This window comes from Hypanus sabinus, chromosome 1, assembly GCF_030144855.1.
Source record: "Hypanus sabinus isolate sHypSab1 chromosome 1, sHypSab1.hap1, whole genome shotgun sequence".
NCBI classification, from domain to species: Eukaryota; Metazoa; Chordata; class Chondrichthyes; order Myliobatiformes; family Dasyatidae; genus Hypanus; species Hypanus sabinus.
Genome location: NC_082706.1, coordinates 32,676,615 through 32,702,445, shown reverse-complemented (window position 1 = coordinate 32,702,445; position 25,831 = coordinate 32,676,615). Strand labels below are relative to the sequence as shown.

The 25,831-nt window shown below is 46.4% G+C and overlaps 1 protein-coding gene across 8 annotated transcripts in view; it reads left to right on the top strand.

Annotated features, from left to right (window-relative positions):
• tacc1 (transforming, acidic coiled-coil containing protein 1) overlaps positions 1-25,831 on the top strand; it is a 218,478-nt gene that overhangs the window by 126,044 nt on the left and 66,603 nt on the right. For all 8 annotated transcript variants that reach the window (XM_059966243.1, XM_059966208.1, XM_059966228.1 and 5 more), the window contains one exon: positions 16,375-17,455. In XM_059966243.1, coding sequence (XP_059822226.1) covers positions 16,656-17,455 — 800 coding nt within the window. In that variant the 5' untranslated portion in view covers positions 16,375-16,655. The remainder of the gene's footprint in view (positions 1-16,374; positions 17,456-25,831) is intronic.

Here is a 25,831-nt window from a genome sequence, read left to right as displayed (position 1 = left end):
CTCAGTCTGAGGATCATCTTCGAGAGCCAAAGTCTCCATTAAATTCTTTCCCTTATGATTCATTAATGATGATAACCCCCACTCCCTCCCCAACACAGTTCTGAGTCTCAAAGTAAATTAGATTGTTAGATTAGTAATGCATGCATTAAGAAATGAAACAATGTTCCTCCAGTATGATATCATAAAAACACAAGACAGACCAAGACTAACTTACAAAAACCACATAATTATAACATATAATGTGCAAAGCAATGCCGTAATTTGATACGGGCAGACCATGGACACGGTAAGAGAAAGTATCAAAGTCCTCGATAGCCCATCATCTCACGTAGACGGTAGAAGGAAGAAAAACTCTTCCTGCCATGAACCTCCAGCACCGCAAAGCTTCCCAATGCAGCCTCTGGAAGCATCCGACCACAGCCAACTCCGAGTCCATCTGAGAAACTTTGAGCCTCTGACCAGCCCTCCGACACCGAGCACCATCTCTGCCGAGCGCTTCGACCCCGACCCCGGCCCCGGCCGCCAAGCAACAGGCAAAGCTGAGGATTCGGGGCCTTCCTCTCCGGAGATTTCTCGATCGTACGGTAGCAGTGGCAGCGAAACAGGCATGTCAGAAGTTTCACCAGATGTTCCACCGTGCTTCTCGCGTCCGTCTCCATCAGATCAGGATTGTACACGGCCCCTACTTACAGATAACAGATATTCATTCCTGGGGTGGCCGCGCGCGCTGCTGTCACGCCGCCATTTTCAATAAAAACATTAATAAATATAAATTTATTATCAAAGTACATATATATCACCATATACCTGAGGTTCGTTTTCTTGCAGGCATAATAGAAGAAGATGAAGTTGGCTTCTGGAGTTAATCTCCTTCCATGGACTTGTGCCATGTTCTTCATCCACCCAAACATCACTTCATCTCCCACTTCACTGGCCTAAATCATCGCCACTCCTAAGTTTCTTTCTTATTTTGTGTTCTCTCTGTGATATATTTTCTCAGGAGATCTTTCTTCCTCGATCTCATTTGTCATTAACTTTTTGCCATCTTGCTCTTCCTTGTCTTTTATCATAGCCCATCAAAAAAAAAAATCAGGAGCTTTCCTCGTTTTCATGCAGTAGGAATTCACAGCTGCTCTAAGCTTAAGGGGTGAACGACTTCTGACCCAGATATTGGCAGGAGCACAGGTGTACACTAGTGTCTCTGGAGGGGAAGTGGGAACCTAAAGTTGGACAATTTGCTGGCAGTATATTTCAGATATGATGTGACCAGTGAGAGGGAAGATCACGGCACTTTGGCAGTGATGTGTACCAAATGAAATCTGAGGACTGAACAGCAACAGGAGTAAAAGTGTAGTTGAATTACACTATGGTTATATTGACTCTGACTAACATTACCTGTATCGAGCACAATGAACCAGTTAAAGCATCCATATTTACATACCCCCATTGACACTGACCAATTTTTTTAATCAATGCACCATGGAAAGCATCCTATCTGGATGTCATTTGGCTTGGTGTGCCAACCACCCTGCTGGTGAGCGCAAGAAGCTGCGGAGGGTTGTGGACACAGCCCAGCACATCACAGAAACCAGCTTCCCCTCTATGGACTCTGTTTATACAGTCGGCCCTCCCTATCCGCGGGGGATTGGTTCCGGGATCCCCTCCGCAGATGCCAAAATTCGCGGATGCTCAAGTCCCTTACTTAGCATGTATCAGTGCAGTGGTCTTTAGGACCCAGTGGAACCCCGGACTTTATTTAACATGTTTCTGTGCAGTGGACATTAGGACCCGGCGACGCAGGTCTGAATCCGTAGTGTTTCTGTTCACAAAAATAATCACGATCGCGTTTGAAAATAAGGTGGAAGTAATAACATGATTAGAAAGAGGTGAAATGCCATCGGTGATTGGAAAAGCGTTAGGCTACAGTCGGCCAATGATCGGAACAATTTTAATGGAGCATGTGAAAGGCCCTGCCCCAATGAAAGCTACAATTATTACTAAGCAACGCAGTGGTTAAATTATTGAAATACGTATGTTTCTTAAGTATTTTATATGCATAGAAAGGTAAAATATGAACTATATACTAAGAAAAATTTTTGACTAACTGACGCTAAATAATACTGGATGTACCTGTTCCGACTTCAAATCCGACTTAAAGACGGACTCAGGAACGGAACTCATTCATAACCTGGGGACTGCCTGTACTTTTAATTAATTTCTAGATTACTTATAATACCTAATACAATGTAAATGCTATGTAAATAGTTGTTATACTTCATTGTTTAGGGAATAATGACAAGAAAAAATAGTCTGTACATGCTCAATCAATGAGTGCTGGAGAGAGAACTTCCGGGTTTTCCCGATCTGCAGTTGGTTGAATCTGCAGATAAGGAGGGCCGACTTTACTTCTGACTGCCTCTGCATAATCAAAGATCCCTCGGACCCCAGGCATTCCCTCTTCCTCACTCCCATCTGGCAGAAGACACAAGAGCCTGAAAGCACGTACCACCAGGCTCAAGGAGAGCTTCTATCCCTCTGTTGTAAGACTTAAACAGTTCCCTCGTACAACAAGGTGGACCCTTGGCCTCGCAATCTACTTTGTTATCATCTCGCACTTTCTCTGTGGCTGTTCCACTTCATTCTGCATTCTGTTCTTGTTTTACCTTGTTCTAGCTCAATGCACTGTGTAATGATTTGATCTGTATGAACAATATGCAAGACAAGATTTTCACCCTATCTTGGTACAGGTGACAATAATAAGCCAATAAATAGTAAGCCAAGACACAGAAGCAGAAGGAGGGCATCTCACCCCTTTGTGCTGCCCCATTGAATAAGAACATGGTAGATCTTTTACCCAGACAGACTTTCCCATACCTGCCCCATTTTTGTTGATTCCCTAAATATGTAACATTTTATTAACCTTGAATGTACTCAGTAGGGAATTCTGAGGTTCCCTATCCCCTGGGAAGACATTCCTCTGCCTTTGCCCTGAGTGGACACCCCTTTATTTTGAGACTGACGCCCTTGTTTGTGGACATCCTGGGCAGTGGAAACATCCAGTTGCAGTTTAGATGCATTTCAATGAAATCACCACTCATCCTTTGGTGAACGATTGTTACATTCCCTCTGCACTGCAAATATCCTACCAAAGTTAAGGCAACCAAACTTATAATAGTACTCCTGGTTCAGTCTACTCAGGAGATCTTAGATTCCAATTCCAGCTCTCTCACCTGTGATTTATACAGTCGAGGTAAGTTGTCTTCTGCCCTCACCATTCAGAACATACTTGCCTCTCGTTACTACTTCAGCAGGAACCTGAAGACGCACACTCAGCTCCTCCACCATCAGATTTCTGAATGGTCCGCGTACCCGTTAACACCACCTTGTTTTCCTTTTTATTTAATATTGTAATTTTATGTCTTCACACCGTACTGCTGCCACAAAACAAATTTCACTTCATATAACTCAGCGATAATAAACCTGATTTGGTTATAGTCAAATATTACCGCAATCTAAGCCATCATTATATCAGCCTTCTGAATTGCTTGTTTATTGACTGTCAGTGATTCCTGTTCAAGGACACTAAGGCTGCTCGAACTATGTTTAGTCTCTCTATTTAGCTTCTCCTCATTTTATTCCATGGACCATGTCCAAGTCCATTCACTTAACCTTTATACATCTTCCTGCAGTCTGTCTGCATTCTCATTACAGCTAACTCTGCTACCCAGCTCTGTGTCGTCAGCCCCCTTGGATATATTACACTTGACCCCCAAAGGCAGAAGCCAACAGCACTGATTCTTGAGTCACTAGTAACAATTTCCTGTTTATTCCTATTCTTTGTCTCTGTCCATTAAACAGTCCTCAGTCCATGGCAGTCTATTACTCCAGTCTCATGTGCTGTATTTTGTTTAATAATTCATTAGTGACCGTGGCCTTCTGAAGACTTAATTGCACCAAATTAGGTAGCTTGCCTGTATCTATTTTGCTAATTACCAGCTTGGAAATGAGCAAATTTGGCAGATGTGAATTCTTGGTCATAAGTCCATGTTGTCTCTGTTAATATTAATATTTTCTGTGTCCTCTTACCCATAATAATAGATTCCAACATATTCCATGCCACTAATATCAGTCTAATCTGTCTATACTTTCATGTTTTCTGCCTCCTTCCTAAATAAGTGGGTCACGTTTCCTATTTTACCGATCTATGGGAACTGTTCTGGAGGCTTTGGGATTATGGAAAATGACAAGTAGTGTATCCACTGTCTCATTGCAACCTCCTTTAAAACCATAAGCTTAGTAGGTTTTGAGATTCATTAATTTCTGCAGTATTATTTTTTTACCAGACCCAATACTTTAACACTGCCTTCCCTCCCACCCCTACCACCAATGCTACTCAACCCGCTGAGTTCCAGCAACAGACTGTTGCTCCAGATGTCTTTTGTGTCTCCATGGAATGACTGGTTTGGGTGATGGACTGGGCTGTGTCCGTCAGCCTCTGCAGTCTCTCGTGGTCTTGGGGAGAGCAGTTACAATGCCAACAGATGCATTTAGATAGACGCTTGCTGTATTCCGTCAGTAAAATTTGATAGTGTATTGATCAATAAAATACTTATGAACTAATGGTTCCTCCAACTTTACCGTCTCACAACAAAAAAATGTCAGCAGCTTTTTCCTTTTTATTTGCAGTGGGAATTCATAGGCGTTTCTTTGGCAGCTTTGAGTTCAAGGGCGAAACTTCTCCCATCCAGATACTGGCAGGGACGTCTGCTATTTTCAGCTGTAGGGTGGCCTCTCTAAAGTGGAAGTGGGGATTTGAACAGTTTACTAGTAATGTATTCGAACATGATGTGAGTCAAGGAGAGGGCTCATATCAGGAAGGGCCCTGGACGGAATGTTAGGCCTTGGTAATTGCCTGCAGAGTGGCTGTGAGTGGTTTTGGAAAGGCTCTTTTAGGGAACGCTGGCTTAGGAGAAAGGATCTGAATTATACAACTACTGCCCTGTACTTGCCCTTAAAAGCACATCCCAGACTCCCTATCAGTTGGTCTGGATGGTTTGCGAGGTTTCCTAGAAGGAAGGAACGGCTTAGTGGGGAAATTCCAAAGCTTGGAACTCTGAAAACCAGCCAGAGGTGGAATAACTAAATCTAGGGATGCTCAAGTGTCTAAAATTGGAGGAACGTCAGGTCCTTAGCAGATTGTAGGACTGGAAGAGATGGGAGAGGTTTGAAAATTCAAAGGAATTTTAGAATAGAAGAGTTTTAAAGTCAAATACAAGAGTTAAGATGCTGGAAATCCAGAGTAACACACATAAAATACTGGAGGACCTCGGCAGGTCAGGCAGCAGCTATGGAGAGGAATAAAGACAACGTTTTGGCCGAGCCCGCCATCAGGACTGGAAAGGAAGGGCAAAGAAGCCGGAATAAGTAGGCGGAGGGGAGGGGAAGGGAGTACAAGCTGGACAGGGCCAGGTGAGGGAGAAAAGGGTGGGTGGGGGAGGGGAGGATGAAGCACTAAGATGGGAGGTGATAGGAAATTTGAAGGGCTGAAAAAGAGGGAATCTGATGGGAGGTGAGAGTGGACCGTGGGAGAGAAGGAAGGAGGAGGGACAACAGAGGAAAGTGATAGGTAGTTGAGGAGAAGGGAAGGAGTAAGAGGGGAGACTGAATAGGGTATAGAAAATGAGAGAAGTTGCGGAGGGTGTGGAGAAATTACCAAAGTTGGAGAAATCGATGTTTGTGCTGTCAGGTTGGACATTACCGAAATGGAAGAGGAGGTGTTGCTCCTCCAACCTGAGAGTGGCCTGATCATAGCTGTAGAGGAGGCCGTGGACTGACATGTCAGAATGGAAATGGAGTGATGAATTAAAATGGCTGGCCACGGCATTGGGAATGATTTGTTTGGAAAGCCTAACGCTGTGTAATACAATTACTGTTTTTCTCTGTCCCTTGGGGACAGCTTTTCACAATGTTTGTCATTTGGATAATGCAGTTGATGGATTTGTGGCAAAGTTTGTGGATGATACAAAGACAGGTGGAGGGGCAGGTGGTGCTGAGGAAGCAATGCAATTGCAGCAGGACTTAGACAGTTTGGAAGAATGAGCAAAAAAGTGGCAGATGGAACACAGTGTTGGGAAATGTATGACAATGCACTCTACTAAAAGTAACAATAGTGCAGACTATTATCTAAAGGGGGAGAAGGTTCAAACATCAGAGGTGCAGAAGGTCTCATGCAAAACTCCCAGAAGGTTAGTTTACAGGTTGAGTCTGTGGTAAAGAAGGCAAATACAATGTTGGCATTTATTTCAAGGAGGATAAAATATAAAGACAAGGAGATAATGCTGAGCCTTTATAAGATGCTAGTCAAGCCACACTTGGAGTATTGTCAACAGTTTTGGGCCCCATATCTCAGAAAGGATGTGATGTCAGTGGAGACAGTCCAGAGGAGGTTCACGAGGATGATTCTGGAATTGAAGGGGTTAACTTAACAGGAGTGTTTGGCAGTTTTGGGCCTGTACTCTCTGGAATTTGGAAGAATGCGGGGGAATCTCATTGAAACCTACCAAATAGTGAGAGGACTAGATAGGGTGGATGTGGAGAGGTTGTTTCCTATGGTGGGGTATCCAGAATGAGAGGGTACAGCCTCAGAATTGAGGGGCAGCCTTTTAGATCAGAGGCAAGGAGGAATTTTTTTTGCCAGAGACTAGTGAATCTGTAGAACGCTCTGCCACTGAATGTGGTGGAGGCCAAGTACATTTAAGGCAGAAGTTGATCGTCAGGGCATCAGAGAAGGCAGGTGTATGGGGTTGAGAGGGATCTGGGATCAGCCATAATGGAAAGGTGGGTCAGACTCAATGGGCTGGATGGCGTAATTTTGTTCCTGTGTCTTGTGGTCTCACATGACCAAGCCCGACTGGCGATTTGGGGCACCGTGGAGAGCATTCTGACAGGCTGCATCACTGTCTGGTATGAGGGGCTACTACACAGGACCGAAAGAAGCTGCAGAAGGTTGTATATCCAGTTAGCTCCATCTTGGGCACTAGCCTACAAAGTACCCAGGACATCTTTAGGAAGGGGTGTCTCAGAAAGGCAGCATCCATTATTAAGGACCTCCAGCACCCAGGACATGCCTTTTCTCATTGTTACCACCAGGCAGGAGATACAGAAGCCTGAAGGCACACACTCAGCAATTCAGGAACAGCTTCTTCCCCTCTGCCATCCGATTCCTGAATGGACTTTGAAGCTTTGGACACTACCTCACTTTTTTTTAATAGACCGTATTTCAGTTTTAAAAAACAGAAACTTTTTTTCATTTTTAATTTTTTCAATTTATTTTTTAAAATAATCTATTCAATATACTAACTGATTTACTTGTTTACTTATTATGTTTTGTTTTATTTATTATTATTTTTCTCTCTCTGTTAGATTATGTATTGCATTGAACTGCTGCTGAGTTAACAAATTTCACATCACATGCCGGTGATAATGAACCGGATTCTGATTCTGATTCCAATCTCAGTCAGTGGAACGGAGAGCTCGAACCTTCTCTTCTACGTATCCACGTTGATAACATTTGTCTTGGGTTGTAACCCGGTCCAACAACCAGTCTTGCAGTTTGTTGAAACATTGATTTTCTAGAAGGCAGTGCCATAGAACAATACACTGATAGATACCACTGTGTTAATTTTGTTTTCCCAGTTGTTTTGTCTGCATTGTCTGTCCTTGGGGATGAATCTGTGCTTGTTGAACTGTCTGGCTGAGCTGAACTGTGTTCAAAAGTGCCTGAGTGGGGGTTTGTCACTGAGAACTGCCCCAAGACTTGAGCACAAAAGTCATGGAATCACTCTGCAGGGAAATCAGGTTCTTCAGCTTTTCAGTCTGTGCCTTCAGTTACCTGCCTACACTAATTGCATGTTAATTCAATTGTTTAAAAATTTGCCACACTTTCTCATCAAGTCCTTCAGATCCTGTCATTTAGGGCAATCTACAATGGCTAAATAACCTCTGACCTAAACACCTTTGGGACGAGGGAGAAACCGGAGCACTTGGGAGAAATTTGCAAACTTTTTACAGGTGCCACGAGGTGGCAGTTTCACCTGCCCCTAAATGCAGCCCTGCCACTCCAATGCTGACGGGTGCGCTGTTAAATTGTTTTGGCTGTGCTTGTGAAAGGACCCATGGGTTATCTAAAAATCAACGAGACTCCCTCGTCTCCTGGTCTATGGTGATCCATCACCATCACACTGCTGTTTGTGGGAGCTGGTTGCATCCAAATTAGGTACTATACTCCCTCCCTGAAAAAAGACTGTTAATAATTAGGTGTTTCATAGATAATGCAGAAGGCACTAGGCTAGTGTAAGACCTTGATCAAAGGATAGATCAAAAGAAGTAAGACGTAAGAACAATTCCCAGCACTGGAACTTAAACGGTTTGTGTGCTGTTTTCCGTTTTGAGTCGACGTATCTCTGTCTGTGTAATTACCTGACTGACAGAGCCTTTTCTATAACAAATTGTGATCCAGTTCTGGAGCCACTGGTTTATCACAATTTGTTATTTATAATGGAGAGATTGGGAAAGCCTTGACGTGTAGCCAACGCAGAGTAATTCAGAGCGACGGAAATCGTCCCAGACAGCCCCGGTGTGGAAGCAGTGCGTCCATGGGCTGATATTAGAGAGCCTTCGAGGGACTCCAAGCCCTGAGTTAGAGGGAGAAGTGGAACAGGATAGGACTTTATTTCTTGGAGTGTTGGAGACCGCTGGGCGACCGGCGTTTGGCTTCTGATAAGCTCTTCCAATCTCGGCTGTGCGACCAGTTCCTGCTCATGGGCAAGCAGAGCAGGTTGTGTTATTCACAGCCCCAGCATGCCGTACTTCGATAGTGTTGCCACTGTCACGGGCCAAAGATGGGTTTTGCACAGCAAGATCTCATACCGGCCATACAGGACAGTCTGATCTGGTCACGTTGCATGTGTGAGATTTCAGGGTTGGTGTGGCACGGATCTAGTGAGTGGTGCAGCATTCACCCTGTCCATACACCTCATGATTTTATACACCTCTGCGAGGTCACCCCTCAGAGCCAAGGAATAAAGCCCTAGCCTGTTCAACCTTTCCCTATAGCTCAGCTTCTTGAGTCCTTTCAACGTCCTTGTAAATCTTAGAGTCATACCATACTACAAGCACAGAAACAGGCCCTTCAGCCCATCTAGCCCATGCCAAACTGTTATTCTGCCTAGTCCCATCGACCCCACACCTAGACCATACCCTTCCCATCCATGTTCATATCCAACCTTCTCTTAAATGTTGCAGTCAAAATCACTGGAAGCTCGTTCCACACTTGTACCGTTCTCTGAGTGATGTCATTTCACTTTTCACCCTTAACCTATGACCGCTAGTTTCCACTCTTACCTCAATGGTAAAAAACACCTGCTTGCATTTACCTTGTCTGTACCCTTCATAATTTTGTAACCCTCTGTCAAATCTTCCCTCATTCTCTAATGCACCAGGGAATAATGTCCTAACCTAGCTTGGAAAATAGAGGGCTGTGCGATAGGATAATTCTAGACAGCTTCTAGAATAGGTTACACGGTTGGCACAACATTGTGGGCCAAAAATCTACAGCATTGTGTGCTGTAGATTTCGATGATTCTATGATTCTATTCAACCTTTCCTTATAACTCAGGTCCTCAAGTCTCAGCACTATTCTTGTAAATTTTCTCTGTATTCTTAAATTTTCTGTGATTTCAAGTCTACAGATCTTCTTTTCCAGCCTTTCCTATAACAGTGTAACCAAAATACACACTGAGAGAGTTGATGGGCCCCTGATTTAGCCCCAAGTAGGAAAGATGGCGTCTCTTGACAGTGCCGCATTCCCTCGGTGTTGCATTCCTTCAGTGCTGCATTGCTGTGCCACCCTGTTTTTTTTGTGCTGCACCCTTTGGATTGAGAATTGAATGCACGGTTCTGTGACCTGTACACACAAACACTGCTCGGTGAGCTGGCCCTTTCTCTGTGTGCATGCTTTCCCAAGTTTGGACTGCATATTTAGCTGAGAAGCAGAGATAGCTGGGTTCTGACCAGTTGATTGAGTCACAGGGGCTAGTTGGTCTGTTGCCTGTGAGCAGTCGGTGGTGATTGATGAACAGTGGAAAATATTCAGCCAGAGGCTCTTGTCTGCAAGCTGAGAGAGAGCTGGCAACTGGAAGTTTAAGAGTTCTGTGTCTTGGATCAAATACAAGATGCTTAGCAGTAAAAGTTATTGGATTTTCTTAAAGGCAGTTTGCATCCTGCCCAAGATATGCTTAGCTTCACTGTATGGTGCTTAGCTGTACAGTATTAGAACCACCTGTTGAAAGGCAAGAGGGTTTTCGCTCCAGGCTTGTAGGTTCCAGTTGGACACACCATGCAATCAATTTCACCCGTAGGTTTCAATGCATAGTGTTCCGTTGCTGAGGAAGACTTTCGCTTTCATGGAGGGCTAAATGTGTGAGGTGCTAAATCCTTTGCTCGGACTTTGGATGTGGCCTGACCTTCTGATGGTTTTGGCGTGAATGTTGGTGCGATTTGCACAATAGAGTCTCTTCGCTGCCCCCTGCATCAGATTCAGTCATGCTCTTTCCAGTTATCTGGGAAACCTTTGTCGTTTGGGAAGGAGAATGTTAGTATATTGATTGTGTTGTCAGCAATCCCATGATGAACACAAACGATTGAGACAAGTTTGATCCCTTATTGAGTGTAGTGCTGACCTCTTGGTGGCTGTTTGACTGCTGTGAGTGACTAGACATCAGGTGGTGGATATGTCTATTATTTCATTCTCGCTGTTTAGAAACAGTTGATGATACAACTACAGGGTGGAGGGGCGGGTAGTGTTGTGGAGGCACTGAGACTCCAGAAGGACTGGGACAGGTTTGGAAAGGAGGCAAAGAGCTGGTAGATGGAGCACAGCACAGGGAATTGTGGGGCCATGCACCTTGGCAAGAAGACTAAAGGTGTAGACTATATTCTAAAATGGGAGAGAATCTGGAAATCAGACACGCAGAGTCCAAGGTTGACTTCCAGGTTGGATCAGTAGTAAGGAAGGCAAATGCAGTGTTAGCATTCATAACAAGAGGACAAGAAAATAAATTAAGGATGTATTGCTGAGGATTTTTAAGGTGTTGGTTAGACCGCATTTGGAATATTGTGAGTCATTTTGGACCCTATATCTAAGGAAGGATGTGCTGGGTCTGGAGAGGATCCAAAGGAGATTCCCAATGATCTTGGGAATGAAAGGCTTAATGTATGAGATACATTTGATGTCTCTGGGCCTGTATCTGATGGACTTCAGGATGACTGGGGGGGTGGGGCTCTCACTGCAATCTGCCAGATTCTGAAAGGACCAGACAGTGTTCATGGAGAGGATGGTTCAGTTATTGGGAGAGTCTTGTATCTCAGAGCACAAGCTCCGATTAAAAGGGCGTCCCTTTTAGAAATGCTTAGAGGAGGAATTTCTTCACTCGGAGGGTGGTGAATGTGTGGAATTTGTTGCCACAGAGTGGGTAAGTCATCGAGCAAGGCAAGTAAATAAGGCAAGAATTGAAATGTTCTTTATTGGTAAAGGGTTCAGAGACTATGGGGAGAAGGCAGGAGAATGGGGTTGAGAAAATGCATCAGCCATGATTGAATGGCTGTGCAGACTTGATGGACCAAATAGCTTAATTCTTATTGTTTTAAGGGCATTTAAGTATCTAAAAAATAAAGATTATTTAAACAGATTAAATAAAAACACCCAAAAGGAATTGTAAATTAATTTAAATGTTTCTGTTAGTACATAAAAGAAGAAAAAAATCTATTTCATTTACCTTTTTAATGGAAGTTGGCAAAACCATCTAAGTGGATGGATCATCAATTGCCATCAAGGACATATATACAGAAAAGGGCCAGTAACTTCAGGAAGGGTCTCACCCACCCTGTTCATGGACTGTTTGTCCCACTCCCATCAGGGAGTGTATATATTATCCTATGTATTATCCCTATGTATTATCCATGCCAGGACTGCCAGACTCAAAAGCAGTTACTTTCTCCAAGCAATAAGGCTAATCAACACCTCCACCCATTAACCCACCCCTCCACATCTCCCAACCACCACCACTTTATCATTTCCTATCAGTTATCTTATGTACAGACACACCTGTGCCTAGTATCATTTTATGGACTGACAATTAATCTATGTATATAAATGATCTTATGTATTTATATTTATTGTATTTTTTATTATTGTGTTCTTTATCTTATTGTGTCTTTTTTGTACTGCATCAGATCTGGAGTAACAATTATTTTTATCTCCTTTAAACTTGTGTACTGGAAATGACATTAAACAATCGGGAATCTGGAAAGGCACAGAGCAGAGGGGGCCAGATAGGAATTTGCCCAATTAGAAAGTGCTGTTAGTTTCTGTGCTGTGAGTTCAAGGGCAGTGCGGGAATTTTGATATTCCACTGTCTAACTGTGTTTTCAGTGTAGACTGGAAAGTCCGGGAGGGCTGCTGTGTGGATGTCAATCCACTTTGAGAACTTGTTTAAACGTACAGGTTGGTGTGTGTCTGCCTTTTGCAGCAAGGTAGCAAAGAAGAGCCCCAGTTTATTCAGCAGCGGTGTATATGATTAATCGTGAAATGTGTTAAGCCACATTGTGCATTTAAGCTCAGTTGAACAAATAATCTAAAGTTTAAAAAAAACTTATATGAGAACTGAGGGAAAGTTGACTGATGAGAGATTAATTCAAGGCTATTGGCTGAGCATGTGGAATGGTTGTAGTCAGATCAACCATTCTGTATTGAAATAGGATAGAGAGAACGAGTGGCCTCTCCCTGCTCCTAATCCAAACATTGGAATGAGGGTTGTCTGCTCTCTCAGGTGCTTGTGAAGATTCCACATTGAAGAAGAGCAGAGAGAGGTCTCTAGTTCTAGGTCTATAGTTATCCCTCATTCTGCCTCATGAAAAAGAAATAAATTATTTGGTTATTGCCATGTTTTCTTATGTGAAACCTTGCGGTGTACAAATTGGCAGTCCTGTTGTGATGTGACTCCATTATTAAGCTTTCTTCTGATATTATCAAGGCCGCCTGGAAAGTTATTTGGAATCTCGGGTCCTCTCTGACATGTGTTACTGACCCTGTGCAGTGCGAGGTGTCTGTAGGCGACCTGGACTCAGGCTTTGTAAAGCTACTTCAAACTACAGCAAAGTTAGATTTCAGTCCTGTGGTACAAAAAGTAAAGTAACGGGTACGTAGTGGATCTGCTGTGCGGCTTCCTTTTGTAAATTCGGTTAGTTTCATTGAGTAACTTTCAAGTGTTCTCACAAACCTGTGTTGGACCTGTGCTGAGAGTGAGAGACTCCTCACCCACTTGGACAGAGCCCATCGTGTACGAAGCTTAGGTTGGGTCAGGATAAAATACTCAGTGGAGCAGTGTGAGTACTTTGAGACACGTTAGACACCCCCCCCCCCCCCCATGTTGTATTCCCGTTGGAATAGAGTCCGGTGCAGGTTCTGACTTGTCATTTTGGCTTTGGGATCACGTTGGCCCTGCTCTGTACTTTGCACAGATCTGACTGATTTCTAAACATGTCAGTATTTGTTTAATAGGATGTTCCACCTATCATGATGGTAGTGCTGAGAATGTTACCTGGGTTTCAGCACCTAACTTAGTTAGGTCTTTATTCTTTGGAGAGTAGAAGGTTGAGGGGGGACTTGATAGAGGTATCTAAAATTATGAGGGGGATAGATAGAGTTGACGTGGATAGGCTTTTTCCATTGAGAGTAGGGGAGATTCAAACAAGAGGACATGAGTTGAGAGTTAGGGGGCAAAATTTTAAGGGTAACATGAGGGGGAACTTCTTTACTCAGAGAGTGGTAGCTGTGTGGAATGAGCTTCCAGTAGAAGTGGTAGAGGCAGGTTTGATTTTGTTATTTAAAAAAAATATTGGATAGGTATATGGACAGGAAAGGAGTGGAGGGTTATGGGCTGAGTGCAGGTCAGTGGGACTAGGTGAGAGTAAGCGTTCAGCATGGACTAGAAGGGCCGAGATGGCCTGTTTTGGTGCTGTAATTGTTATATGGTTGTATGGATGGGATTAAGTTTTTAACCCCAGGCTTGGGTTTCGATTGGAATGAATTCTACAGTGAAGCTGACTCTGCCAGGCCATGTTAAACAGACCCTTGCACAACTATTTTGAGAGCTGGTCACACTCACATGCTGGTTCCACAGCCTGGGCTCCTTTGCAGCAAGGGTACCAGAACCATACTATGGATCCGGGGCACTGCAGACCCTCTAAGGTTAAAGCTGTCAATAGTTCATACATCACTCCACCTTTGCACTCGTTGCAAGCCTGTTCTTGCCCTTATTTCCCAAAATACTTCAACTTCCCATTCAGTCACTTACTTCTGCCACGTTGTTTTCGTGGCAGATACTGGTGTGTGTATGGAGATTTAACTTTTACCCAAGGCAGTTCTTTGTGGGCAGGATATGGCATGGCTTCATTCAGGAGCAAACATTGGGAAGGTTAGTTGTGGAGTCAGGTGACAAGTTTAGCTCTTTTGGTGATGTGCTTCCTGCTCCCTGAGCTGCTGTTATGATTACATCTCTTGGTCCTTTAAAGGAGTAAAACCCTTGCACTATTGACGTTTCTGGCTACGTTGCAAACGCTTTTCTGCCTGGTAGTAAAAATCAAATAGCTGAAGGCTCTCAGTGGGGTAAGCATGGGGAAAAGGATCGTAGATGACTCAGGTCAAGATCTTGTATCAGTCTAGCTGAGGGATCGCCAACCCAGAGTCGGTTAATGGTAGAGATCCATGGCACAAAAAAGGGAACCCCTGGTCTATATGTTGCCTGACCCACTGTGTTCCTCCAGCAGATGGGGTTTTTTTTGCCCTCGATCTCAGCAACTGCAGTTTCTCTCGTAACTAGCTAGGAGTGCCTCCAGAAGTTTTGATCTGCAATACAAAGGCTGCAACGTGACAACCCATCTCTGAGACGTGCACTTATTCAGTGATCAGGTTCTGGGTTGTGCGTTTCCTGCAAGGTCCATGTCAAAAAGCTCTCGCGAGGTACAGATCCGACAGACCGTAGTCCCTGCATCGCATGGTTCCCGGGAACGGCAGGCCGTATGATTCCTGGGCGAGGCAGAAGGTTGCGTCCTCCCAGTGTTTTCATGTTCCCTTATTTCTCCAAGTGCGTGCGCTGTACGTTTCTGTGCTGGGTCAAGGTCAGCATGCTGCTAGTCTCTGCCCCTGCTGACCGACAAGTGACCGGAGTCTCTGATAAGCTCTGCCTCTGCAGTTTTCACACCAGTGTGAGGAGGTGCATTGCCACACCTCACAGATCCCTGGTGGCCTGGTGGAGATCGTACTGCACAACCCAACTCACTCCGCTGTTCGGTGGAGAAAATGGCATCATTGCGGTCTGAAGATCAGTCTGTATTCCTTCTGTGGGCTCATGAGATTGGAAGCACATAGTCCTTTCCCAGTGAAAAAGTAACCAAAAACCTGAGGGAAGAGGGTTAAGGGGAAAGAGGAATGATTTAAAAGGGACCTGAGGTGCAAATTCTTCATGCAGTGGTTGGTAGATACATGAAGCAGGTTACCAGAGGAAGTGAGGCAGGTACAATAATACATCTAAAAGTCATTTGATGGTACATAAATAGGAAAGGTCTAAAGCGGGGATTCTCAACCTGGGGGTCTATGGACCCCTTGCTTAATGGTATTAAAATAGTCAAGTCAAGTCACTTTTATTGTCATTTCGACCATAACTGTTCTTACAGTTCTTAGTTAAAATGAGACAACGTTTTTCAGGACTATGGTGTTACATGACACAGTACAAAAACTAGACTGAACTACGTAGAAAACAACACAGAGAGGAAAAAAACAGCTACACTAGACTACAGACCTACCCAGGGCAGCATAAAGTGCAGGCATTACAGGTTGGGAATCCTTGGCTTAGAGGGATAAGGGCCAAGCACAGGCCGATGGGGTTAGCTTGGTTGCTACCGATAAGCAACTGGTGGAACTGTGGCCTTGCAGTACCAGAAAGCCAGGTTCAGCCCTGAGCTTGCGTGCTGTTGGTGTGGAGTTTGCATGGCATCCCTGCATTGACTTTCTTCGGCATGGGTAACTCGAGCTGAGGCGTTTGTTTCTGTGTGGTGTGACTGCAAGACTTCCCGTTATTTAAAAAAAACCCGCAGAAGTGTTTGGGTAAAGTGATAAGTGCAGCTGTCTGTCGCTTGATGTTCCGGACTTGGTAAGCAGGCCTACACGAGCGGCGTTGGCTGTTCCCACGTAGGGGGGAGGTGGCTCCGGCCTGCCTGTTTGTTCTGCTGCTGACTGTGCTCCCTTGCCCGCTGCAGGGTTGCCGACTGAAGACGAGCACTGGTCATCGGGAGCCCGTCCGCCTGCAGAGGGGCAAGCAGCAAGCGGCCCGTCACCGGCGGCAGCCCCAGTCCACTGCGACGTTCCACCTGACACGGCACCTGAGGACACCACGGGCACCGCCAAGGAGTCTCCGTCCCCGGAGAGCCCGGGGGGAAACGAGGAGCATGCCTCGGAAGCTCAGGCAGGCAGCGAGGCTCCGCCGGTTTTGGTGGGAACCCGGCGCACGCCAGCGGGTGTCAGTCCACAAGAGGGAATTATGACTGTTCCTGAGGCAGCACCATCCGCAAAGGAACAGGCGGAAGAGTGCTTGGAGGTCTCAGGCAGCAAGAACAAGCATAAAAAGGCCCCCCCTCCATCGCTGGAGCTGGGGGCAGTGGGTGACAGTGAAGCCTTGCCAATGCCAAAGTCATCCTATAACTTTGACCCCAACAACTTCAACGACAGCATCAATCCTTTCATCTCAGGGGGTTGCAGGCTACAGGACTCTCCTCCCGCCCACAGTCACACCCTGGAGGCCGAGGGTGAGGAGGGGACAGGGCCGCAGGCAGAGAGCAAGGGGGTGCCGCTGAAGCTGGCGTTCGACTTCTCTGAGGACAAGGAGAACACCGAGACCCGGGTGCCCGTGGCCAAGAAGGCAGGCAGGAAGTCCGGCGGCCGGGGCGGGAAGAAGCAGAGACCGACTGAGCTCAAGCCGGCCCCTCCGATAGAAAAGGACGAAGCCTCACACGTCGCCAATTCCGATGACATTCCCATTCCCCAAAAATCTTACAACTTTGATTCTGTCCAGTGGGATGACCCCAACTTCAACCCCTTCGGCAGCGGCTCTGGTCTGCGGAATTCACCCACTGCGTCGAAAGGGACGTATGGGTTTGACCCCGAGCGGTTCGAGGACGTAGCCGACCCTTTCAAGCCCTCGAAAAGTCTAGCCCTCGTGGACGAGCCCCCTTCCTCTGTGGAGCCGGGGACTGGGGAGACTGGGCCAGAGGCCCGTGAGGTGGCTGGTGAGGAGGATGTAACAAAGGCATCACCAAGGAAGTCCAAGCCTCGAGTGATAACGTGAGTGTTACTTCCATTCTTCCCTCACGCCCTCCCTCTCTCTCCTTCACACTCTCTCTCTTGCTCTCCTGCACTCCCTCTCTCTCACATTCTCTGTCTATCTCCTCCTCTCTCTCCCTGACACTCCCCCATTCTCTGTCCCCCATTCTCTCTCTCCCATTCTCTCTCTCTCCCCACTTCCTCTCTCTCCCCCACTCCCTCTCTCTCTCCCCCACTCCCTCTCTCTCCCCCACTCCCTCTCTCTCCCCCACTCCCTCTCTCTCCCCCCACTCCCTCTCTCTCCCCCAACTCCCTCTCTCTCTCCCCCACTCCCTCTCTCTCTCCCCCACTCCCTCTCTCTCTCCCCCACTCCCTCTCTCTCTCCTCCACTCCCTCTCTCTCCCCACTCACTCTCCCTCTTTCTCCCCACTCCCTCCCTCTCCTCACTCTCCCCCACTCCCTCCCTCTCCCCACTCCCTCCTCTCTCTCCCCTACTCTCTCTCCCCACTCCCTTTCTCTCTCTCTCCCCCCACCCTGTCTCTCTTCCCCCACCCTCTCGCTCTCTCCCCCCACCCTCTCTCTTCCCCCACCCTCTCGCTCTCTCCCCTCACTTTCCCACTCTTTCTCCCTCTCTCTACCACTCTCTCTCCTTCTTTCCCCTACTCCATCTCTCTCTCCCCACTCCCTTTCTCTCTCTCTCTCACTTTCCCCACTCCCTCTCTTGCTCTCTCTCCCCCCCCCCCCCTTTCCCACTCTCTCTTTTTGATATCTAGGCTTTGTCCCTATGCACTGAAGTTTCTCGTGTGAGTTTGCGGAGTCAGTCACACTCCGCCCAGCCCATGCCGTCGTTGACTAACACCACGCCCCTCTGCTCGGTCTGGCTGAACCCACCCCTTCAGGTCAGAACCCTGAGAGCTTTGCTTCATGACAAAAAATGGTGACCCTCAGAAAGAGCATCTACACCCCCTCCTCTCCCCCTCACCCCCCTGGTGCTGAGTGCAGAAGTTTGGTGACTGTCCCTCTGAGGGCAGAGGTCACAGGAGCACTGCCTGTTCAAGGGTTGGAGGGGTTGTTAGTTAAGGATGAACGCCTTTTTTTCCCCAGAGGGGATTTGCTGGATAATATTTAGTGTTGACACTTCTAGCTCATGGAGACCCTGGGGTGATTCAGACTTGCAAGTGATGGGTTGTTGCTTCTTCTTGGTTCCCACAAGTTCAAATCCACTGAAGAACTCAGTGCACCCCTGATATGGGGGGGGTGGGGGTTATTAACCTCGGACACCATTCTCTTCTCTGACTATGATTCAGAGCTTAACACGAGGCTATTCAGCCCACAGTGCCTATGTTCTGGCATTGGGTCTGGTTTCTACCAAGCCAACACCTGAGAGCTCCATTGCTTTGTGTTTCCCATAACTTCCTGCCCAGTTCTCCCTGCCTCAGTTATGATGATGATGTAAGTAAGAAGCCCTTTCTAGTTGCTTGTTCCACTGAGAAAGGAAATAGTGAGCCATCACAACACCTGGCCAGGGAACTGAATACGGGTGAGATTGGACAGTGAACCAGGAACTCGTGGCTGTGTGTTGCATCAACTGTTCTATACACTTGGGCTTAGAATGGGATATTGCAGAGCTGAAAGAAATATAGGAATTAGGAGCAGGAGTGGGCCATCTGGCCCGTTGAGCCAGCCCTACCATTCAATCTGATCATGGCTGATCTGGCCATGGACTTAGCTCCTTTTCCCCAAAACCCTTAATTCCCCTACTATACAAAAAAAAAAGATTCAATTGTATCCTAAATATATTTAATGAGGTAGCCACTACTGCTTCCCTGGGTAGAGAATTACACAGATTTGCTATTCTCTGGGAAAAGCAGTTTCTTCTCATTTTCATTCTAAATCGATTCCTCAAATCTTGAGGTTATGTCCCCTCATTCTGGGATCACATACCAGTAGAAACCATTTTCCTGTACCTCATCTGTCCCATTCATAGTGTTCTATGTTTCTGTAAGATCCCCTCTCATTCTTCTGAATTCCAGCGAGTATAGTCCCAAACAACTCAATCTCTCCTCATAAGGGTAGTCTGTCATCTCTAGAATCAACCTGGTGAACTTCCTCTGCGACACCTCCAAAGCCAGCGGACCTCTCCTCAAGAAAGGAGTCCAGAACTGCATGCCATACTCCAGCTGTGGTCTCAGCAGTACTCTTCATAACCTTACTGCTCTTCAATTCAATCCCTTTAGCAATGGAGGCCAACTTCCCATTTGCCTTCTTGATGACCTGTTGCACCCGCAAACCAACCTTTTGCGATTCCTGCACGAGCTCTCTCAAGTTGCTCTGCACAATAGCATGCTGCAATCTTTCACCATTAAATAACCTGATCTTTCCACATTTACCAATGCTGTGCTCCATATGCCAGATCCTTGCCCACTCACTTAACCTCTGAGTCCTCTCTTGCTCCTCGCCCAAACAGTTCATCTGACTCTGAGCAGCACCACCCCATCTCCCTGCAGTGGCCTGTCACACTGTCACTTGCCTGCAGCCCCCTCTGTTGCAGTAGCACATACAAAATGCTGGAGGAACTCAGTGGCTCAGGCAGCATCTGTGGAAGGAAATGAAAAGTCAAAGGTTTGGGCTGATAGCAATCATCAGAAGGCCATTGTCAGTCTGAAGCGCCGGCTGTTTATTCCCTCCATAGATGCTGCCTGACCTGCTGAGTTCCTCCAGTGTTTTGTATGTGTTGCTCCGGATTTCCAGCGCCTGCAGAATCCCTTGGGTTTCTGTTTGAGGCCTCGTCTCAGTGTGCCCGTTCTCCCAGCCTGTTGTAGGTGAAGACGAAAGGGCAGAGAGGGAATGTGGCCTATTGATGTCTCATGCTCTCCTCTTCTATCCAAACCGACAGTCACTGAAGCCTGGCGGTTGATTTATCCTTTGGTATAGGGGTGGGGAAGGAGTCTCTGAACCCCATGTCCTGTGAGGATCATTGAAGTCCACAGTGCATTCTAAAGAGTGCAGATTGACAGGTAGTGTCCGCCTCTGGATCTCGGACACCGTACCACCCTGCAAGCGAGGTTCCTAGAAGGCTTCAGAAGGGTTTAAGAGTTTGAAGCAGTCACATTTCTCTGGGTTGGGGGTGCTTATATTCTTCAGAAGTACATGGATAGAAGTGGTTCAGAGGGTTATGGGCCAAACCCAGGCAGATGGGACTAGCTCGCTGGGCAAGACAGCTGACATGGAGTAGATGGGCAGAAGGGCCTGCTTCTCCACTGGTGTTGGTGTGGTACGGTGGCTGGAACTCGAGTTCACTAGTTCATTTGATTCCTGATTCCTGTTACATGGCAAGCCTGGAGCATTTGCTCCCTGCTCCATGGTCATCTGGTGCCATCACAGCTCACCCTTTGACCCCATGACCTTCTCCTAACAACCTTCCATCGTTAGTACAGTACTCATGTTAGCTCTGCTACAATAACCACCACGTAGAGCGGTGTCTGCAACTTCCTGTTGTGATTCAAAAGCTCCCAGATGTGCCAACAATTATTGCCCATTCAAAGTTGAAATGTTCCAAGTAAAACTATTATCAAAGTACATATACATCACCCATATACAACCCTGAGATTTGTTTTCTTGCGGGCATACTCAGTAACTCCAAGAACCATAACAGAATCAATGAAAGACCGTATCCAATGGGGCCGACAAAGAACAATTTCACAAAAGGCAATGAAATGTGCAAATACTAAAGAAAAAAATAATAATGATAAATAAGTAAGCAATAAATATTGAGAACGTGAGGTGAAGTGTCCTTCAAAGTGAGTCTATAGGCTGTGGGAGCAGTTCAGTGATGGGGCAAGTGAAGTTGAATGAAGTTATCCCCTCTGGTTCAAGAGGCTGATGTTTGAGGGGTAATAAATGTTCCTGAACCTGGTGGTTCCTGTACCTTCTTACTGATGGAGGGATGCTGTCCTTCCCTGGAGAACAGTAAAAAACAGATGGGGCATGAAACAAACTGCTGGTGGAATTTAGTGGGTCAGGCAGCATCTGTGGAGGGATGTTGACAGTCACATTTCAGATTGTGAATCTTGATCAGGATTGAAGGGTGGAGGGGAAATAGCCAGTGCTGAAGTGGCAGGAAAGGAGTGGAGCAAGAGCTGGCAATTGATAAGATGATCCACCCCTTCCTTCCACCTCTTTACACTGGCTATCTCCTCTCTGCCTTTCAGTACCGATGAAGGCTCTTGACCTGAAATACCGACTGTTGGTTCCCCTCCACAGGTGCTGCCTGACCTGCTGAGCTCCTCCAGCAGTCTTTGTTCCACACTCTGGTCTGTTTCCAGCAAGCAGATGATCATCTTTGACAGCCGGAACAGTTTGTGGTCACTGTAGCTTTGAATGGACAGCCTAACTAACACAAGTTGATTTCCTTACCTGCCTGTGCGGGGCTGGAAGGAATTGGAACTCTCTCCCTGTGGGATATGACGAGAGGCCGTGAATCCACCCTAACGAACACACTCTGGCACCCCCCCAAGAGCAACAACGTACCTAAAAGTGCATAGCCAGGGCACCCATCTCCAGAGGGCAAATGAGCTGATGTTCGGACAGGTTCGCCTTTGTTAAAACTGTTGGATGATGCATCCTTTAAATAAACTGAGACAGGAACAGTGGTGCCTGACAATCTCCACAATGTTACACTGTTCCTCCTGTGCTTAGGCTGCCTTAAACACAGATGTGTGCATTCACTTGCCAGCATGTAACAGTGAGAATGTCACATGGCTGGAGACCCAGCAGGGGAGGGGGAGGGAAGGTGGGAATGTGGAGCTGACGGTCCCATCGAACTGTAAGACCATAAGACGTAAAAGCAGGATTCGGCCCATCAAGTCTTCTCCACCATCCCATTATGGCTGACTTATTATCCCTCTCAACCCCATTCTTCTGTCTTCTCCCTGTAACTTTTGATGCCCTGACTAATCAAGAACCTATCAAACTCCGCCTTAAATATACCCAGTGATGTGGCCTGCACAGCCGTCTGTGGCAATGAATTCCACAGATTCACCACCCTCGAGCTAAAGAAAATTTTCTTCATCTCTGTTCTAAATTGACTTACTTCATTTCTGAGACTGTGCCCTCTGTTTCTAGACTCACCCACTATAGGAAACATCCTCTCCACATCCACTCCATCTAGCCCCTTCAATATTTGATTCCTTTCAATGAGATTGCCCCTTATTCTTCTAAACTCCAATGAGCCCAGAGCCCAGAGCCTTCAACTGCCCCTCATATGTTAACCCTATCATTCGTGAGACCATTCTCACGAACCTGCTCTGGACCTCTCCAATGCCAGCACACCTTTTGTTAGGTAAGGGGCCCAAAACTGCTCACGGTACTCCAAGTGAGGCCTCACCAGTTTCTTATAAAGCCTCGGCAGTACATCCTTGCTTTTATATTCTAGCCCTCTCAAAATGAATGCTAACCTTGCACTTCTTCCTCAACACCAACTCAACCTGCAAGTTAACCTTTAGAGAATCCTGTATAATGACTCCCTATTCCCTTTTTGAATTTTCTCCCAATTTAAAAATAGTCCATGGCTTTATTCCTTCTGCCGAAGTGCACAGCCAGGCACTTCCCTACCCTGCATTCCATCTGCCACTTCTTTGACCTATCCCCCAATTTGTCTAAGTCTTTCTGCAGACACCTGCTTCCTCAATACTACATGCCCCTCCACCTATCTTATCATCCACTACAGGGTGAATTCTATCATATTGTGATCACAGTCTCCTAAGGGCTCCTGTACCTTAAGCTCCCTAATCAAATTTTGGGTTATAAATAAATCCTAATCCAGAATTGCCATTCCCCTCGTGGCTCAACTATAAGCTGTTCTAAAATGACATCCAAAAGGCATTCTACAAATTCCCTCTCTTAGGATTCAGCATCAACTTGATTTTCCCATCTACCTGCATATTGAAATCCCCTATGATTATCACAACGTTGCCTTTTTACACATCTTCTATCTCCCATTGTAATTTGTGGTCCTCGTGCTGCCTGCTGTTCGGAGGTCTGCGTTTCGTTTCCATCAGGGTCTTGAATTTTCTTAACTCTCCTAATAAGGATTCTATGTCTTCAAATCCTATGTCACCTCTTTCTAAGGATTTGATTTCATTTTTACCAACAGACGCCCTACCCGTCTTTTTGATGTGTTGCGTATCCTTGGATGTTAAACTCCCAACTGTGATCTTTCAGCCACGACTCAGAGATGCCCACAATGTCATACCTTCCAATCTCTACCTGCACTACAAGATCATCTACCTTATTCCGAATGCTGAGTACATTCAAATAAACCACCTTCAGTCCTGCGTTCATCACCCTTTTCGACTTTGTCCTCCTGTTACATTTTAACCCATCCCACTGACATGCAAATTTCCCCTGTCCTTCCTCACAGTCTCACTACACACTGCATCTACTCGTATACCAGCTGCCTCTTCCTCAGCCCCATCACTCCCACTTGCCAAATTAGTTTAAACCCTCCCCAGAGCTCTAGTAAACCTGCCCACAAGGAGGTTGGCCCCCTTCAGGTTCAGGTGTAACCTGTCCTTTTTGTACAGGTCATACCTTCCCCAGAAGAGATCCCAGTGATCCAGAAGTCTAAAACCCTGCCCCCTGCACCAATTCCTCAGCCATACATTAATCTGCCAAATCATCCAAATCTTATCCTCACTGGTGTGTGGCACAGGCAGCAATCCAGAGATTACGACCTTGGAGGTCCTGTTCTTCAGCTTTCCGCCGAACTCCCTCTATTGCCTCTAAAGGACCTTCTCCCTGTTCCTACCTATGTCATTGGTACCAATCTATACCACGACTTCCAGCTATTCACCCTTCTCCTTTAGAATGCTGTGAACCTGATACAAGACATCCCTTTACCTGGAACCCTGAAGGAAACATACCATCTGGGTATCTCTTTCACGTCGAAAGAATCTGCTTTCTGCTCCTCTGTGGAATCCTGTATCACTCCTGCACTCCTCTTCCCCCCCCCACTTCCCTTCTGAGCCACAGAGACCGGGTTACAGCAGCTTCCCCCTGGTATTTCATCCCCCCTCCACGCCATCAGTATCCAAAGTGGTATACTTATTATTGAGGGGAAGGACCACTGGCCAGCTATTCTCCTTCCCTCTCCTGACCGTCACCCAGGCACCTGCCTCCAGCAGCTCTGTAGCTTCCATCTCATTCTCCTGTGATCGGCCATGGCCTTAATTGAGGCTTCAGCCCAAATGGTCGACAATTCTTTTCATCTTCAGATTCTGCTTGATCAGCTGAGTTCCTCCAGCAGATTGTTTGATGCTCCAGATTCCAGCATCTGCATTCTTTTGTGTCTTTGTGATCTTATTAAATGCCAGAACAGGCTTGAAGGGCTGGCTGAGTTGTTTCTCCTGCTCCTAGTCTGTGAGTTTTGTATATTTGTAGAACCTATCCAGCTGGCAGCCCTAGGTTCCAGGGGTTAGATTACTGAAATAGCAACCCAGAAAACCGAGCCTGTGGCCTGAGAGACCTGTTCAAATCCCAAATCGTCAATTAAAGCAAATTAAATTCTCTTCATTAAGAGATTCACAATTAGTCCTGACAACAAAAGGCTGAATTACCATGAAAACCCATCTGGATACTGGTGTCCATCAGGGCACGAGATGTGACCTCTTAACCTGCAGTAATGTCACTCGGTCCAAGGGCAAATAGGGATGGTCAATAAATGCTAGCACACCTAGGAAGCTGTGACATCACAATGCTTTTGTAACTAGGAGCCTGGAGCTACTACTCTCCTGTGTGTGTGGTTATGTTATCCTGAGGTTTAAATGCTGATGTTCCCATCAGATCAGCCATGGTCATAATTGAGTTTGAGGATTCTGAGGCAGGGTCTAGGCCCAAATCCTCAACAGTTCCTTCCCAAAGGAATTGTCAAGTATGGGGTTCCGTATTTCCAAAACACAAGAGGGACGATGATCCTCTGTAGGCCTTTATAACCCCACTGGATCTCTACACAGGGGGTGACAGTTGTACCCCGAAAACTGGAGCTTAGGGTCAAATTGGGAATTTTAAGGAAAGGGCAATGCGACCTCTCAGTGGAATGTGGAATGCTCGAGCTGTGCACACCCTCAGTGAAGGAGAACGGCACAGAAGCTCAGCCAGATTAGACATTCGCTCTCGACTCCCAGAAACTCTTTTGTTGTCCAATGTTGGGTCGAGGAGTTTAGAAGGCCATTCAAGGGGTTGACCCAGAGTTGTTCTCCGCACCACTCTGCGATGGGGGAGTCACTGGATCACTCCTCGCCCATTGCATGGAAGCTTTGTGCCCCCAGGCTTGTCTGTCTTCCAGGTGGGGATTGGGATCAAACCTCCCTCCCACCCTGGGACAAGGGACAGTTGGGA